The sequence below is a fragment of the Adiantum capillus-veneris genome, chromosome 21 (genome assembly GCF_014529385.1).
Source record: "Adiantum capillus-veneris isolate H3 chromosome 21, ASM1452938v2, whole genome shotgun sequence".
NCBI lineage: Eukaryota > Viridiplantae > Streptophyta > Polypodiopsida > Polypodiales > Pteridaceae > Adiantum > Adiantum capillus-veneris.
Window position 1 is genome coordinate 123788088 of NC_140951.1, and position 17064 is coordinate 123805151.

The 17064-nt window shown below is 41.2% G+C and overlaps 1 protein-coding gene across 1 annotated transcript; it reads left to right on the forward strand.

The window, feature by feature from the left end:
• The first annotated feature begins 2315 nt into the window (after positions 1-2315).
• LOC147431669 (pterocarpan synthase 1-like) lies at positions 2316-3563 on the forward strand. Its single transcript, XM_086494617.1, has one exon. It carries the CDS (start codon positions 2483-2485, stop codon positions 3089-3091), a length of 609 nt encoding a protein of 202 aa, XP_086350743.1. The 5' UTR covers positions 2316-2482; the 3' UTR covers positions 3092-3563.
• The last annotated feature ends 13501 nt before the right edge of the window (positions 3564-17064 follow it).

Genomic DNA, 17064 nt, shown 5'->3' on the forward strand with positions numbered 1-17064 from the left:
AAGGACTTTTAACACTTACCTTTGGAGGTCTTGGGTGAATCTATAACCCTAAGTCTTTCAAGCTTGCATTTCTCTTTGACAGACCATTTCTCATTGGTACTCATTGACTTTGGTCCTATCTTGTGGTAGATCCATAAGCACATGTCTATATTCTAACTCTTGTTCTCATTTATTCTCTCACAGTAAATGATCATTTTAATATGCGAAAATCATTTGGGTTAGTTGGATATTAGATTCATAATAGTAACCATCACATGAGTGCTAATAGGATTACCTACTCAAGTCCTTGTGTCCCCGGCAATGGCGCCAATGTTGTGGGAGTGAATACACCACCCATAAAGTGCATGCAACACTACTTAGATCAACATAGTTTCAATCAAGGACACATATGACATGATAGGTGCATAGAGAAAATCTCTTTAGCTTGTCATGCCAAGACCATCCCGCGCATACAACACTCTGGAAGGCGAACTAAACCACAATCTAAAATCTCACCACTCTCAACTACACCATGGCAACCCACATACATACAAACAAACGGAAACTCACTAAACCATCCAGAATCATATGAAACTTAAGGAGCACCATCCCCTCACTAGGCTACACTTGTCCCAAAGCCTCTACACTCAAAAACCTCACTCTAGACCCATCTGTGGAAAACGCTAAAGTCTATGAGTACTCATCTATGCGTTGCTTATGTTGCTACGATTCTAATGACTACTTGCACGCAGAAAACAAACATCGTTTGACATACTACGGCCTCAAATAGCTCGCAAATGCGTCAGCACGAGTGCTCCATTTCGCGTGGAATGCTTGGGGTTGTCACGTAGCTTGAATCGAGCCTCTCATGATGGTGCAATCAGTTCTCCAATGCGATGAGGGACTAGCGGGGAGTAGCACCAAGATGAAGCTCACGCTCTCTCTCTTTCTCTCTCACACAGAGCCGACGGCAACTTAAATCTTAGATTATGAAAAGGGTTCTCTTTACAAAATGACCTAGGTACCTTACATACTATGGCTACCATAGGTTAAACCTAAAATAGAGTTCAATGGGTCAAATGGCTTTGTATTTACAATCTGGAAGTGCCATTGCACCCCGACTTTTGCAATTAGACTAACTACTCATTACACATGATGTTTTTAACCATAATCCGCAGCATTGCATAACTTCATAAATAAGGCTTTGTTGAGTTATGTCATGTTGTTGACCCACGGGTCAACAGAGACAGTGAAGGAGAAGCATAAGAGCACACAACGCAAGAAGTAGTATTGCAGAGAAGAGTGTGAATACAAAGATATCAAGGCTTGCTCTAGAGTGAGAGGCATATATACAAGACAGGGGAAAAAAGGCTTCTCATGATCAGGAGAACAAGTGCCCCGACGGTCCTAAAATACGTGTCACACACATCACTATCATATTATATTAGCAAGTCCCCTAGTAAGCAGTCTTTGGTTTAGACAGTGGGATGGAAGATGGAAAAGGGGACTTGCATGGAGATAGATAATAGGAATGGAGGAAATCATTTGTGGAAGAAGTAGCAGGCTCTTTGAACCTAAACTTGGAGAAAGAGTTGATTGAAATTGCAGGCGTTGAGGACTTGGAGAAGAACAAAGACAAGGGCCAATCAGTACTAATCTTATTTTGGAGTGTGCCAGCTTTGAATGATATTGTGATGTGACTGAGTGGTCTCCATCTTGAAAATTTAGGCTAGAGCCTTGAATTCTTGCATTCCCACGTAGGCTCTTGCGTTTGACATATCTAGAAAATTTATTTGTGTTAATTGCAAAGTGTGGGCAGTCGTAACCCACACAAAGCTCATTATCGTGAACCAACAAAGCCAAATTATCTTGGCCAAGTGTTTCGTAGAGGTTTTCACACTTCAATGTTCCATAAAGGTCTGCTTTTTCCTTTCAAGAGAAAATTATTGGAGAACCTTGAAGTCAATGAATGAACTGTGTGTGTGTGAGAGAGAAAGAGAGTAGTTCTTCTCACGCCAAGCTGCGTTGAAAATGATTGCAAGGGTAAAGGTAAGCTGGGCGCCGGTTCCTTGTGCGTTTGACATATCTACAAGTCTTGAAAGTCAAATGTGCCTTGTGAGCAGCGGAAGAAAGTCAATGTGCGCAACAAGCGAGATTGATCATTGAACGTTCCCTTGCATAATTGCATTTCGACCAAGGTCATCTTTAAAAAATGATTGAATTCTGTTTTTCAAACCACAAGAGTCTACAATCCACGTAAACTAAGCTGGCCCCGGGCACTGCAGCGCCGGTTCCACCATCAACTAACTCGATCGACTCGCAGCTGCAGGCCAGACCAGATCAGCGCTTGCTAGCCTGAACCCTTAAGACCTATATTGCTGATCCTACGAGTGAATTGCTTATTTAAGGAGATGCTAGCCTGAACCCTTAAGACCTATATTGCTGACCCTACGAGTGAATTGCTTATTTAAATATTCCAAGTCCCTGCCTAGCTCATATACCGATGGCCGGCTCTATGGTAGCTGCTGCTGCCATTGGCATCATGGTGGTGCTATTGCCAATTAGCTGCGCAGCAGCGCGAGCCCCCGCTCCTTCAGCTTATAGCGTTGATGCATATCGTGCGTGCAGGCAGAGGGCCGCCACTCTGTGCGGGCCCAGCGCCTTCACCTTCTACCTTCACAACACCGTCTACAACCCCGCCGTGGACAACAAGGACTACTTCAACTCTGTCTATGGCCTGTCTCCCAACGTGACGTGGCCCAATCCCTACTCTTTCGGCACCACCTCCACCTTCGAAGACCCCATCACGGAGGGCCCCGCCAACACCTCGCAACAGATCGGCGTGGCTCAGGGCCTGTGGCAGCTGGACAGCAAAGTAGGCTACACGCTCTTCCACATCTTCACGGCCAACATCACCGAGGGTGACTACAAGGGCACCATCTCCATCCTGGGCCAGATTCGCGAGGCCGACCCCGTGCGCTACCTCACGGTGGTGGGTGGCACGGGCGATTTCTTGGGCGCCCGAGGCTTGGCCTCCAACCGCCTCGTCACCATCGACCATACGGCCCCCGCCACATGGACCCTTTCTTTCGACCTCGAGCTCTATTATTGATGATCCCTGCTTATAACATCACACACGCACTTCATTTTCAAAAAAAAAAAATCCTCTCATTCAAACTGTTAACTACATGGTGAATAATACGATGCGTCGAATAATCTTCAAGATTATACAAATCTAACGACCGGTGATCTCATTCTATGCACAATAATGAACAAACGTTTTCTACCTCTATGGCTCTCCACCATCTCTCTCTCTCTCTCTCTCTCTCTCTCTCTCTCTCTCTCTCTCGGACTTGATAATTCTATTCTCATCCTCATCATCGAGATTAAACCATGAAAAAGCCATTGAAAAAATTCCCACTCAAAGAACCCATCTCTGCTTGTAACAATAAATTGATGGTTCTCCCGTACATGTACATGTACATGTACATGCATAGGTACACATAGAGGCTTCCACATCGGTCGCATCACCAAGGATTTTCCATATATATTTTGCAAGTTGTATTGGAGGGGCTCATTAGACTGATTGTATCATTGAATCAATGAAGTCAACAATGTTCTTGCTTATGCTAGCTTTCTCTTACCAGAGCAAGGAGACCTTGAGGTGGACTAGGACTTTTAAGAGGGCAAAAGTATTTAGCATCATTGCATGAATCTACAAGAACGAGTGACACCTTGAAATTTTTTCTCCTCAAGCATGGAGTATTCACAAAAGAGCACTAACTTTGGCATTCGAATGAGCTAGATTGTAATAGCTATTCCATAGTTAGACCCAAAATCTATAGGAACTAATGACCCCTTGAAATTTGTTATCGCCAAGCATGGAGTGTTCATAAAAGAGCACTAAGTTGGGCATTGGAATGAGTTGGACCTCTGCATGTAATAGTTATCTCATAGTTAGACTCAGAGTATTGAATGAGTTAGATTCTTAGCTAACCGGATGAGGCCCCCAGCTTGAGATGACGAGATGACAATTTCATATATCTTCAAACGGTGAAAAAATGAACGAAACAGAAAATGAAAGACTTCAAATTATAGCCATGGAATAAGACAACTGAAAATATATTCACATTCAAAATAAGGTTTTGATGGAAGGCTCAAATATGAGAGCTATATAAATATTAATATGGAAGTTTAACTAGCACAAAGCCGAGTAATGAATGTTCTTAACACTCGGTTGGTAATGGGACACTTTTATGTCCTATTAAGTCAACATTTTACTTGATGAATTTTTTAGGTGCTATATATCCACAAAGTTTCCTTATGTGTTGAACAAAACTTGACATTTTCTTGGAATATCAATCTCACTATTAACCTTATTCTTGCACAACATTTCTCAACCTAATCTATGTGAAAAAGCAGGTCCTATTTTGGGTCTTTTTTAAAAGTTTTGCAGCTATACCACTCTAAAATTCATGTTTGTGAGGTCTATATTGCTAGAGCATTAGCATTAGTAGTTCTCAACATGTTCTAATGCTTCTAGTGAGAAATAAGTGTTAAAGTTGAAAGCTATAACCAAATTACAAGAATTGACTAATCCAAATTTTTGGCCAAATTTAGCACCTTTATGATTGGTTTGGTGTCTTATTGATGTCCAAATGCAATTTCGATTGTATAGGTGTTATGTGTAACATAAAGCTAATTCTCCTTGAATTTTGGGCACCTAATACCCTATATGGCATAGTATATGACGATGATTGAGTTTTGTAGTTATAGAAAAATACAAGACATTCTAGTGTAGCAAGTATAGCTTTCTCAATATTGCTAGTCAATATTGCTAGTTTCTTAGGCCAATTGTGTGTATTTTGTAGCTATTAGCCATATCTAATCATAAACTTCAAATTTGGCTAGTTATTGAATAGTTTCTATGGGAATCTAGAGATCGTAATGCTAAATCCGATTTTTTTCATGTTTTTTGTATTTAGCACTTCATTAGTGTCCCCAAGATTCCACTTGGTAAGAGATCTATTATTCTTTTGACATGATCCATGGATCCTTTTGAATCCAAAGGCCAAAAGGGAATTAAGAAAACATGTACATAATATTTGTATTGAGCATGACTATAAAAACTTTGATAATAGGTGTAATGGACATGTCCGATGAACATTGAGAATAGCGGAATTAAGAGAACTATAGTGAGTATTTTTATGAGATTACTTTGAGAACATAGAGGGTGAACTTAATTAGCTGTAGCAACATAACCATTAAACTTAATTAAGTTGGCATGAACAATAATTTTTCAAGAGAGAGAATTAGAGAACTTGACAACAGTTGAGGATCGGCTTTATGTGGAGCGAGTCCCCCCTCCAATAAGCTTTTGTATTATAGATTATCCCATGAAGAGAGACTTGGTACAATACAATCTCCCTGTTCTTTAAAACCTAGATGATGCTATGAAGATGGAAAGCTTCATGCATCACGAGCGTAACATAAACTTTGTAAAAGCATTAACCATCCATGGCCTCAATCCCAAGGCCTCAAACACCTTTGAAGATGGAGAGAGCTAGCAAGGAATGAGGGTAGGGGAGAGGAAGAAGACTCATTTTTAGGAGAACACCTTATTAGAGAGTATGGGACTTTTGAAACATTTTGAGAATTTGAAATTACTACAGATCCTGTAAGTCTGACAATTTTGTTAATTTGGATTTGAGATTAGTACATAAAGTGCACTAAGATTATTGAAAAATACCTTTGGTGGCAAGCTATTGAATGGTTCATATTAGTTAAAGAGATGATTGTGAGAATTGTTGGTATAAGGGAGTTGATAAATTTTTTCTTTAGGTGATGTTCAAAAACACCTTAATTTGGTTTTTTGGAATCCCATGCCTTGTCCTTTACTCAAGAGAATCTTTCTGACTTTCTTTAGCCCTTGTCACAACCTTTGTAGGAGTTTTGACTTTTTTAAGAATGTCCCTGCTTGGCATCCAAGAGAAGATAATACTTTCTATCTCTTCCCATTGTTTAGGATCCTTCATATTACACATCCAGTATTTCTCCCAACAATTTGAGTAAACATCCACATCCACTGCATTTCTATGAGAACAAACTGGGGATAGTATTGTATAAGAATTTTCTTGAAGCTATTTGAACACTTTTCCATGTCTATGTCCCTTTGTGTAACCACAAGCCATATTGGATAAATTGATTCTGAAGGTCGAACATGCACAAAGTCTCCCTGTTTTACATCCACCATTGTGTCAAATACATCCTTTGGTCGTTTTGATGCAAGATCGCAATAATGGTCATCCAAGTCTTCTATTCCCCAAAATTCATCTTCCTCGTTTCCTTCAACACATATTGTTTCACCTTGTGTTCTTTGCCAAAAGTCCACAAATTTGGTTACATGAAGAATGTGTGGCATTTGCAAAGCATGGACCATGTCTTTCCAATAATCAACTACTGGGGCTATAAACATTCTGTACCCAGAGTCTATTGTACCTTGTTTATGTGAGTACCACTTTTCCCAATATTCTTTGTAGTGTTTAATCCCCCCCAATACCTCCTGGTGCTCTTTTACATAATTAAACATTGGTAGTAGCATTGGAACACCCTTTGGAAGGCTAGGGTTCCCATCATTCCCCTTTTTCCACAGTTCAATGCCACCTTCTCCTGGCAGCCAATCCATTGACTTTGGATGCATCTTGTGTTGCATGACAGGAAACTCACTCTGCATATAAAACCTAAATTGAAGAGGTTTTAAGTGCCCCACAAGAGCTTCCTTTGAATCACACAAGTGGTCCTCAATATAGCTTTTAAAATCTGGCACATGCGTTAAAAGAAACGGAGTACGCTTTGTTCTCTCACATGATTGGAAATGTTCCATGAGACGCGGAAATGTAAAATTCATGCTTGTCCTTAGCTTCTTTGAAAACACACTAAACATTGCATCAATGTCTTCGTGTGTATGACCCACCATTAAAAAACCCAACTGGATCATCTTGAATGTCCCTCATGCAACTAGCAATGACAAAAATGCAAATAGATAGCGATTTTTTTTTTCCGACCCACAATTATCCAATTGCAATAGTAAGTTATTGGGAAACTTTTTGAAGCCATAGACATCACCATGCCCTACATCTTCATTTTCACATCTTGATCCTTGTGTGATCCCTTGATGATGATCTAGTGCTTTCCTGGAATTTAGAGATTGAAGCACTATAGAAGAAGACCTCGGCATTCCATCTAGCTCAAGGTCACCCTTTTCATGACTATCCAATCTCTTTAGATTCCTTAAGCATAGAGATAGAGAGCCAATTGTGAAATTTGGATCATGTGGCCACAAATCAAGTGCAATATGACCATATCTTCCCTACCCATGTCCATGTGTAATCATGCCAGCCAAAGAGACTAAAAGCTCGGGAGACCTATCTATTTTATTTTACTTTGACCTTAGCCTTGGAATTAGAGTCTTTGTTTGGTCCATCTTGTCATGTATGATGCACAAGTTTGGTTGCGGTTCCAACTGAGATTCCAAGCTCCAACCATAGTAAAAAATTCTATAGCTTTGCTGTTGTAGCATGTGAGCTCGACACTTCCTTAAAAGCGCATTACGCTCTTGTAGACACTTTGTTGATGCCATTTTTTCCCTTTATTTCTGAGTAAATAGCACATTTGGAGAACATGCTTGTTGTTTCAAGACTAACATGCTTGAGCTCTTTGTTCCATATCCGATTAAATGAAAATATTGACAGTTTCTTACTTCCAACCTATTCCAAGGTCTTATTCACTTCTGCCCATATGTCTATTTGTTTGTAGATGTCACGGATGACTAATTTCATTTCACATGTTCCATCGTGCATTGTGCGGCTTTTATGTGTCATTTTCTCTACATTTGATCTTCTCAACAAAGTCTGTAAGAATTTCTCTTCCCATCTCTGTGTGATCTCAGCCCGCTCTTATTATCCCTTTGTTTCCATCCATTTCCCTCCTCACACCTTGATCAAATTCAGCTATGTACCTATAAAAAGACGTTCTTGGTATACCATGCATCTCGCACCATGCTTTTCCACATACAACCTTCCCACTAAGCACAAAGATGTACTTCCTTGTGCCGACACCATTAACTCGGCAAGATGAATCAAGTGTGTCATACACATAATTTGTACGTTCCTCCAATTGCAAACCCAAAAAATATTTTTGCAAGTTGAGCAACTCTTCTCTATTTGAGATTTGGCAACATTTATTTGGACAAGGATCAATGGTTGCAATTTTGGAGACAGCTCCCATAGACATCTTGGCCTCTGAATCTTTAAGAGCAAGAATCCTAGGCTTTCTATTAGCCATACAATAAGTTGGCTTGTGTACGAAAAGTGACCTCGTCCCTGCAACAAAACTTGTAGCCGCATAATCCACATTGTCCATATCCTTGCCTATGTATTCATCCACAAATTCTTTTCCCAATAGTTTGGAAAACAATGGTGATCCGTCTTAAACGGTAAGCCTCTTAATAGGCCATCATACTAAAGTAATGCAATCTAAGCTGTCACTTGCACTCGTCCTTGTTCCTTCATTGTAAGCTTTATTCACCACCACACCATGATCGTCTTCTCCTAAAACCTCATAGTCAATCACTTCATATGGAAAAGATAGAAGTATAGCCCCTGTTCCAATGCAATATTTCATCCCCTCTGACCAAAGCAAGACAGCACGCTCTTTCTAACTCTCTCGCAATTGATCTTTGTAGTCGACTTCCTCCATATGTTCTCCTTCAAGGGCCACCTCCACTTAATAATGTGGCATACTAACCATGCGACATTCCCTTGTAAGCTTGACATTTTGTCTCTCCGATTTTGCAAACCCACCATCCATTTCACCGATTGTTGATGCACGAATTGTTGGAAAGGGCAAGCAAGAAAAAGAGTCATGGCAATTAACAATAGAAACTGACAAGCTACCATCTCCAAGTAATTCACCATGGCACAAAACACTAGGTTTACTTGAAAATACACTCCCATTTGCAACCACCTTGTCTCCAATGAGGAGGTCTACAAGGTCTCCACTTTAAAAGAATTTTGGAAAGACACCTGAAAAAAACATTCAATGCAAGAGTAGTGTCAAGATTTGACCATGTAGTACAAACTTGAAGCTCATATTGAGGATTATTAGAAATATTACAGGACCATGTGAAAGATATGGGTTTGCAATCATGGAATGAATCACCCTCCACTTATATTACACTCTATCACTCATCTAATATGTACCCTCATAGTAGCCTCAAGATCTGACCACGTGGAAAAAACTTCACGTCCATGGAAAAGAGTGTTAGAAACGTTAAAGGGCCATGTCAAGGGTATGGGTTCCTAGTCATTCAATGGACTAGATCCACTTTTATATACCTTATGTTTAGTTGGCTAATATCACTTCATGTATACCTTCAGAATAGACTCACAAGTTGATCATGCGACAGAAACTTTAGGCCTAGTACACCAAGGGTTATTAGACACATTTAAGGAATGTCAAGGCTATGGGTTTGCATTATTCAATCTACCAAACCCCACTTCTATCACATCCTATGTTTACTTGGCTAATATAACTTGGGGTGTGACCACGTGGCAAAAACTTGAGCTCCATGCTAAGGATCATCATACACTTTCAAGGCCTATGTCAAGGATATGGGTTTGAAGCTATTCAATCTGTATGTTTACTCAGTTAAGATAAAATGGGTTGTACTAGTAGATTCAAGATTTGAAGACGTGGAAAAAACTTGAGGTCCATGCCAAAGAGTATTAGAGCAAAACCTACATCCCTCTATGTACAGTAAGCACAAAATAGATATGAAATTCATATACACATAGGCTTGTAAATAGTCAGTAAATATCTATTGAGATGGACCCTCATAGTAGCCTCAAGATTTGACCACATGGAAAAAACTTGAAGTCCTTGTTAAAGTGTATTACACACTTGCTTCGAAAGCGGGGTGATTAGCCAAAGAGAGGCTACCTACATCGAGGCAGAGCAATGGGTGATGTCTTTGGTCTTCTCTTGCAAGAGGTTCAAGGTGCATTTAATTGTGTGCAAGTTTTTTGTGCTGACAGCTAATAATATATTGCCAGAGGTAGTGTTACATTTGAAGCCAGGAAGGAGGATTATGAAGTGGGTGTTGGAGCTACAAGAGTTCGAATTTGAGTTCAAGGTAGATCACACGAGTTGGTTTCACTTAGCTGACATTCTTGTCAGCAAGGAGGTCGATTTGCCAACCTATCCGAGGGTGGTGCAAGATGAAGCTAAGGAGGAGCCTGATTTAGAGGATGCTTTTACAATGTTGTTCAATGGAGCGTATTGAAGGGTAGTACCAAAGGAAAGAGGAGGTGTGGTGATACACCACCCACACGGCAAAGCTATATTTTTGAAGGTGTTGTCAGGCATTTTTTGGATAAGCATGAAGTCACTAAGTCATGCAAAAAATCTTGCTCACTAGCCTCGAGTACATAGATGTATATAATGCTTTGAGTTTTCAGAGTGCTCTTGTAAAAATTATGTATAAAGGATTGGTTTTTCTTAGTCATTTGCAAGATTTTTGGGTTGCTCTAACTCTTAAAAGGTGGTTTTCAATGTGTACTCTCAATCATGCTTGATAGCCGGTGAATCGGACTCATACATCATAAGTTACATGCATTGGAAGTGGGAGGATGCATGGGAAGAAAGGGAAGTGGGATGATTTGATGGATTTAATTAGAAAAGGTGTGGCCAAGGATTTTGGGAAATAGCCAAATTGATAAGCTCCGAGCAAGGCTTTACAGCATCGCATTCGGTGCTCGGAGTCACCTGCCATGCCTCCGCTAAGACTCCTCGATGTGGGGGGCAAAACCAAAAATTCATTGGATTAAGTGGGGAGGTCAGAGGATAGTGCCAAGTGGAAATGGAGTAATTCCACATGGGTGGGAGAAAGTGGAAATTGGAGGGTATAAGGGGGGAGTGGGTACCCCCTAAGGGTGTACCAAAGGAGCTAATGGATCTTCCTTGCCTTGCTTGTGAGAGCTCATGGGTGTTGGGGGAGAGAGGGGGTGCCTTTTGAGTCCACACCATCTACCCAGGCGCCTGACCACCTTTTTGGTCCACTGGACATCCTCTTTCCCCACTTGCCTTGGTCAAAAAGTGGCCGACAGCTCATTTTTTGACCCAAAAAAGGTCAAAATTCGACCAATTAAAAGGTGCCCAAGGAGAGAACCATGTTGGATAAGAAGAGAGAGAAAATACCTTGGGATGAGAGCCAAAAAATCCCCTTTTAGTAGTTGCAATTCCTTGAACACCCTTTTTCCTTACAGATCCTGGCTTTTTTGGAGCTTTTGAAAGATACCCCAACTTCGAAAGCTTGTAACTCTCTCGTCTGGAATTGGAATCAAGCATATGGATACTCTACGGAGGTCTACATGACACAAGATTCATCTTTATGGTATTGATTTTCATCAGTTTTAATCATGGTTTGGGTTAGGGCTGTTTTCCACCCGACTCAGCAGGTGTCCGACATAGGTGTTTTCCGCAGCTTTCTGGTGTTTCTTTCCGACGGTGTGGTGTGTGCAACGCTACAGGGGTTATCATTTTCCTTCTTGTTTGCACTCTAACATCGTTTTGGTGACCCCACAGAGTAGCAAGTGCTCCTATGCTCCAATTCTTGTGAAATATGTCTATTCTGCAGGCATTGAATGTAAAAAGGATGTGGGTCCTTATGGACAACCGCCTATGTATGTGCAATTTGTGGACAACACTTGAGGCGGTGGCATAAGTGGATTGCAGCCTTTGGAGGTTCGTCAAGTTTTGTGAAACCGAGTAGCACTAGGGGCCGGGTTACCCACTGTGAGGTGGATTAGGTACTAGAGCAATACATCGACATCCCTTGAGCTTTCGACGTCACATGTAAGTGTTTTTGTGGAAATCAAACATGGCATACGAGTTTCCACGGTTTCATGGATTGCTAAATAAAAATGCACAGGTAATATACTAGACCAAGATATATTGTTGCGACTACTTAAATATAGTTTACAGGATGAGGCAAAAGTTTGGTTACACAATTTTGAGGAGTTAATGCAGTCACAAAACCCAGGGGTGGTTTTGGACTACAATTGTGTGAAGAAAGCTTTCCTAGCACAATACCGATCCATTGAAGTACCAGATGAAGTTTGACATGAAATTCTGGGATACACTTAGAGGGCTAATCAAAGTGTTGATGATTTTGTCATGCAGTTCACTCGTTTATGGTATAAATGGGCCCGGGCTTTGGGAAACGATATCCCTCCATCCATGTTAAAGAAGGACCGTTTTGTGTCAAACTTAAAAGAGATTATGAAGTTCAAAGTTAAGGTGAAAAGGCCCGCCACCTTCGAGGAGGCAGTCGCCATTTCCAAAGAAAAAGAATGAAAAGCTCAAAGGCTTAATGAATATGGGAAAGCGGTCCCTAAGCAAAATAATGGTATCCAAAAGGAGGAGAATCAGGAAAAAGGTAGAGGCCAACCTGTTCAAAGGGCTGCTAGTACTGAAAACTTACAACGAAATGAAGGAGTACGAGCGGAAGTGCGACGCGAGAGAGAGTGCGAGAAGAAGAGCACGAAGATATGGTGAACTCGCTCTCCTGTAATGTGTAGAGCATAGTGAGTTCTTATTAGGTTTTTACAAAAGAATATGTGTACATACCTGGCGACCCGCCCACTTACCTGGGCGACCACATTGGGCTTTAAACCCCAACAACCTCCCACTTAAAGTCCAATGTGGTACTTTAAGTGTGAGAGAAGCTACTATACAAGCTAATATACAAGAGATGTAGAGAAGTGATGTACTACCCTACACCTAACTGCTTGCGAAAATGCGCAAAGCTCTCTAAGGGAAGTCCTTTTGTAAGTAGATCATCAAGATTTTCTGTGGTGTGAACTTTGACAAGATGAAGTTGCTTATCCTAGAGCATTTCCCTGATGAAATGATACTTCACATCCACATGCTTTGTCTTTGAGTGATAAACTGGATTGCAAGCCAATTGGATAGCACTTTGACTATCACAATATAACACATGCATCTCTTCTTTGATTCCCAAATCTGTTACTAGTCGATTAAGCCAAATTGATTCTTTGCATGCCTCTGATGCTGCAACATATTCAGCCTCTGTAGTAGACTAAGTAACACAATCTTGTAATCTAGAACGCCATGATACAGCTCCACCAGCCAATGTAAAGACATACCCTGACGTAGACCTTCGGTTGTCTAAGTCACCTGCATAATCCTAGTCTGTAAAACCCTTTACACTTAGCTCCTGACTCCCATAGCATATACGCATACTCTTTGTAGCTTTCAGGTATCTCAATATTCCTTTCACTGCCTCCCAATGTTTCTTGCCTGGGTTTGACATTACGCATACTCTTTGTAGCTTTCAGGCATACCCAATATTCCTTGCCTTTCTCAACAAACCCTTCTGGCTGCTGCATGTAAATTTCCACATCTAAATCACCATGCAAGAACGCTGTCTTGACATCCATTTGGTGCAACACCAAATCTAATATGGCAACCAATGCAAGAAAGCATCTCAATGTAGTCATCTTGACCACCAGAGAGAAGACTTCCTCAAAGTCAATGCCTTGTTCTTGCTTAAAGCCCTTGGCAACAAGCCTTGCTTTGTACTTTGGCTGACTATCATGAGCGGTGATCTTATACCTGTAAACCCATTTACAGGGTAGAGCCTTTTTGCCCCGTGGTAATTTAACTAGCTTCCATGTCTGGTTTTTATGCAGATTTGTCATCTCTGACTGCATGGCCAATTGCCAATTCTCGGAGTCCTTCATTTGCACTGCTTCCTTGTAACATGAAGTCTCATTGCAATCAGTCAACATGACATAGTTCATAGATGGAACAAACCTATCAGGAGGTCGCGTGATACGCCCAGATCTACGCACAATAGGTGGCTCAGGCTCAGCCACAACCTGTGGTTCCACTCTATCCTGTCCTTGCTCCTCTTGAGCCCTGACATTTTGTCTTGCACGTGCAGGTCCATCTTCTTGGAAGACAACTCTTCTAATCTCCTCAACCCTCTCTGTTTTAGAATGATATTTTGATTTATTAAAGTGAACATCATTGCTGCGGACAACCTTTCTGGATTCGGGATCCCAAAGTCTGTACCCCATCTCACCAGAATTACCATAGCCTAGAAAGATGCACTTTCTACTCTTTGGCTCAAGTTTGTTCCTAAATTCCTTTGGAACGTGAGTATATGCCTCAGAGCCAAAGACTCTGAGATGCTTGTATGAGGGCATTTTGCCTGACCATACCATCTCTGGCACTGAATCCTTCTGCAAAACATTGCTAGGAGATCTATTTACAAGATGAACATCTGTTGATACAGCTTCAGCCCAAAACCCATTTGGCAGCTGTGCATTAGACAACATACTTCTGACCTTCTCTTGTATGGTCCTATTCATCCTCTCAGCAACACCATTTTGAGGAGGATTGTAAGGAGCAGTAAGTTCACGTTTTATACCTGTTGACTCACAAAAGTCCTGAAAGGCCTTTGAAACATACTCTCCACCATTGTCAGTGCGTAAGCATTTAAGCTTCTTGCCACTCTGATTCTCCACAAGTGTCACAAACGTTTTGAAAACACTGAACGCTTCATCCTTGTGCTTGAGAAGGTAAACCCATACTTTCCTTGATTAATCATCTATAAATGTCATAAAGTAAGAAGCTGCCCCTAGAGATAGGTTAGGCATAGGTCCACACAAATCACTATGAACAAGTGCCAACTGTGTATCTCTTCTACTACTTCTATGCTTATGTGGCTGTTGTGTTTGCTTACCATACAGACAATGTTCACAGAATTCAAAATCATTAAATGAAAAGCCAGGCAAATAACCAGAACAAGACAAGATTTCCATTCCCTTCTTGGACATATGTCCTAACCGACTATGCCACAAAGAAACGTTCGGCTGCTTGGTTACATTGATTACATTTTTAGAGACATTTGATACACAAATCATGTAAAGTCCTCCAGACTTTACTCCATGTGCTACTATCATAGAACCCTTGGATATCTTCCACATGTTCTGTCCAAAAGTGGTGACGTAGCCAGCATCATCAAGTAAACCTGTGCTGATCAAGCTCTTTGTAATTGCGGGAACATGTCTCACATTCTTCAGCGTGAAAGAAGAGCCATTCTGAAACTTCAATTGAACATCTCCAACACCTAAGATCTCACATGTCTGCCCATTGCCTAGCCGAACATGATCTTTAGTGGTCACATAAGAGGTAAACCACTCCTCGTTTGGAGACACATGAAGTGATGCCCCTGAGTCTATAATCCAGTCACTTAGTGCATTTCCATCAGATACTGTAAGAAGAGCTGAGTCCATTGTATTCTTCAAGAAGTATATGTCTCCTGACACTAGACTGTCATCCTCTGCAACAGTGTTTGTCACATTTATTTCTTGAATCTTCACTGAGGACTTGTTCTTCTCACCATGGTCTTCAGCTTTCTCTTTGCCTTTTTCTGCTTTCCATTCTCTGCAGTCTCTTTTCATGTGACCCTTCTTGCCACAATGGTAGCATTCTATGTCACTCTTGCCTTTAGCACTATGGGACTTGCTATGAGACTGATTCCACTTTCCACCTTTGTACTTTTCTTTGGTCCTTCCCCTGACAACTAAGGCTGTTCCTTTGCCTTTGTCCATTGTCTTTCTATTGGTTTCTTCAGTAAGCAGACTTCCTTCTACACCTGCTATGTTCAAACCATCTGGAGGTGTAGAATTACTCAAAGCTGTGCGAAAAGTGTCCCAACTTTCCGGCAATGTGATCAACAGGAACATAGCTCTAACAGGTTCATCAAACTTGACATCTTGAGCTGACAACTGACTGTAGATTGTGTTGAATTCATTCAGATGATTGGACATAGGTGTCCCTTCTTTCATCTTCAAGTCAACAAGCTTCTTAAGCCAGTATACTTGTGAAGCTGCACTCTGCTTCTCATAAAGATCACTCAGCTTTAACCATGCTTGATAAGCCGACATCTTGTCTGCTACATTGAAGTAAACGCTTTCTGCCAAAGTCAGCATAATGGTAGAAAGTGCCAATTCATCCATTTCGCTCCATTCATCTTCGTCCATATCTTCTGGTTTTATCCCCTTGAGCTTTATAGGTTTTATCTGCTTCTTTTGTACCAACATGTTCCAAATCTGCTTCTTCCACAATGGGAAATTGGTTCCATCCAGCTTCTTGATATTGTAAAGAGCACTATCCTGTGATCCAGCCATAGCTACGCTTCATAGTGGTTTACTTTCCTGGGAAAAATTCGGCAGAGTTTCCCCTTTAAACTGACCTCTGAACCAATATCAACCTGTCAAATGAACCAAGAAACCTTCAGATTCTGCATAAATTTCGGCAGAGTCTCCTTTGTAAAATGGCTCTGGTGTACTCAAAAAACAGACCAAAAAACAGACCAAAAACAGCTCAAAAAAACATTGTCTCTCTGACACTGTAAGCTACGGGTAAACCTGTCCTGCACCTGTACTGTCTCTCACTGTCCTCTCACTGTCCTGTAAGCATAGACTGTGACAATGCCTCAACGGCAGTAAAGCAAAGATGCAATCCCAACTGTCTAACTCACAGTCAATACATCCTAGCTGCCTATCTAAGGGTGCTCGAGGGATCGCTCCAAGACCTGTATCACCGAAAGGATCTCAACATTCGAGAATCCCCCAGCTCAATAAAACCTCACTCGACCCTCAACAAAGGCTGCAGTAAATTTGACAGTACATAGACTTCCCGCAAAGTCATACATCCACAAATTTCTCACTATATGTTGTAACCGCTACGGCGGTTGTTTGCTGCGTGACTCACAGCCAGCAAACCCTCAACAAACATACATCATCTCTGACAATACATCCCATGTGGAAGTACCTGCAATGTCAGGATGAAATCTGGAATATCAAGCAACAAACACAAGCTACCTGATGAACTAGTGGATGTCGCCTACAGTCTGTGTGTAGATGCGCCCGTGTCGTATGTGACACGCCTCCAAGAACTGTGAGCCGTCCTTCGATGTATAGACAGCCACAA

Excerpts from the sequence above, each read along its gene's own strand:
- LOC147431669 (XM_086494617.1), top strand. The coding sequence starts at position 2,483 with ATGGCCGGCTCTATGGTAGCTGCTGCTGCCATTGGCATCATGGTGGTG.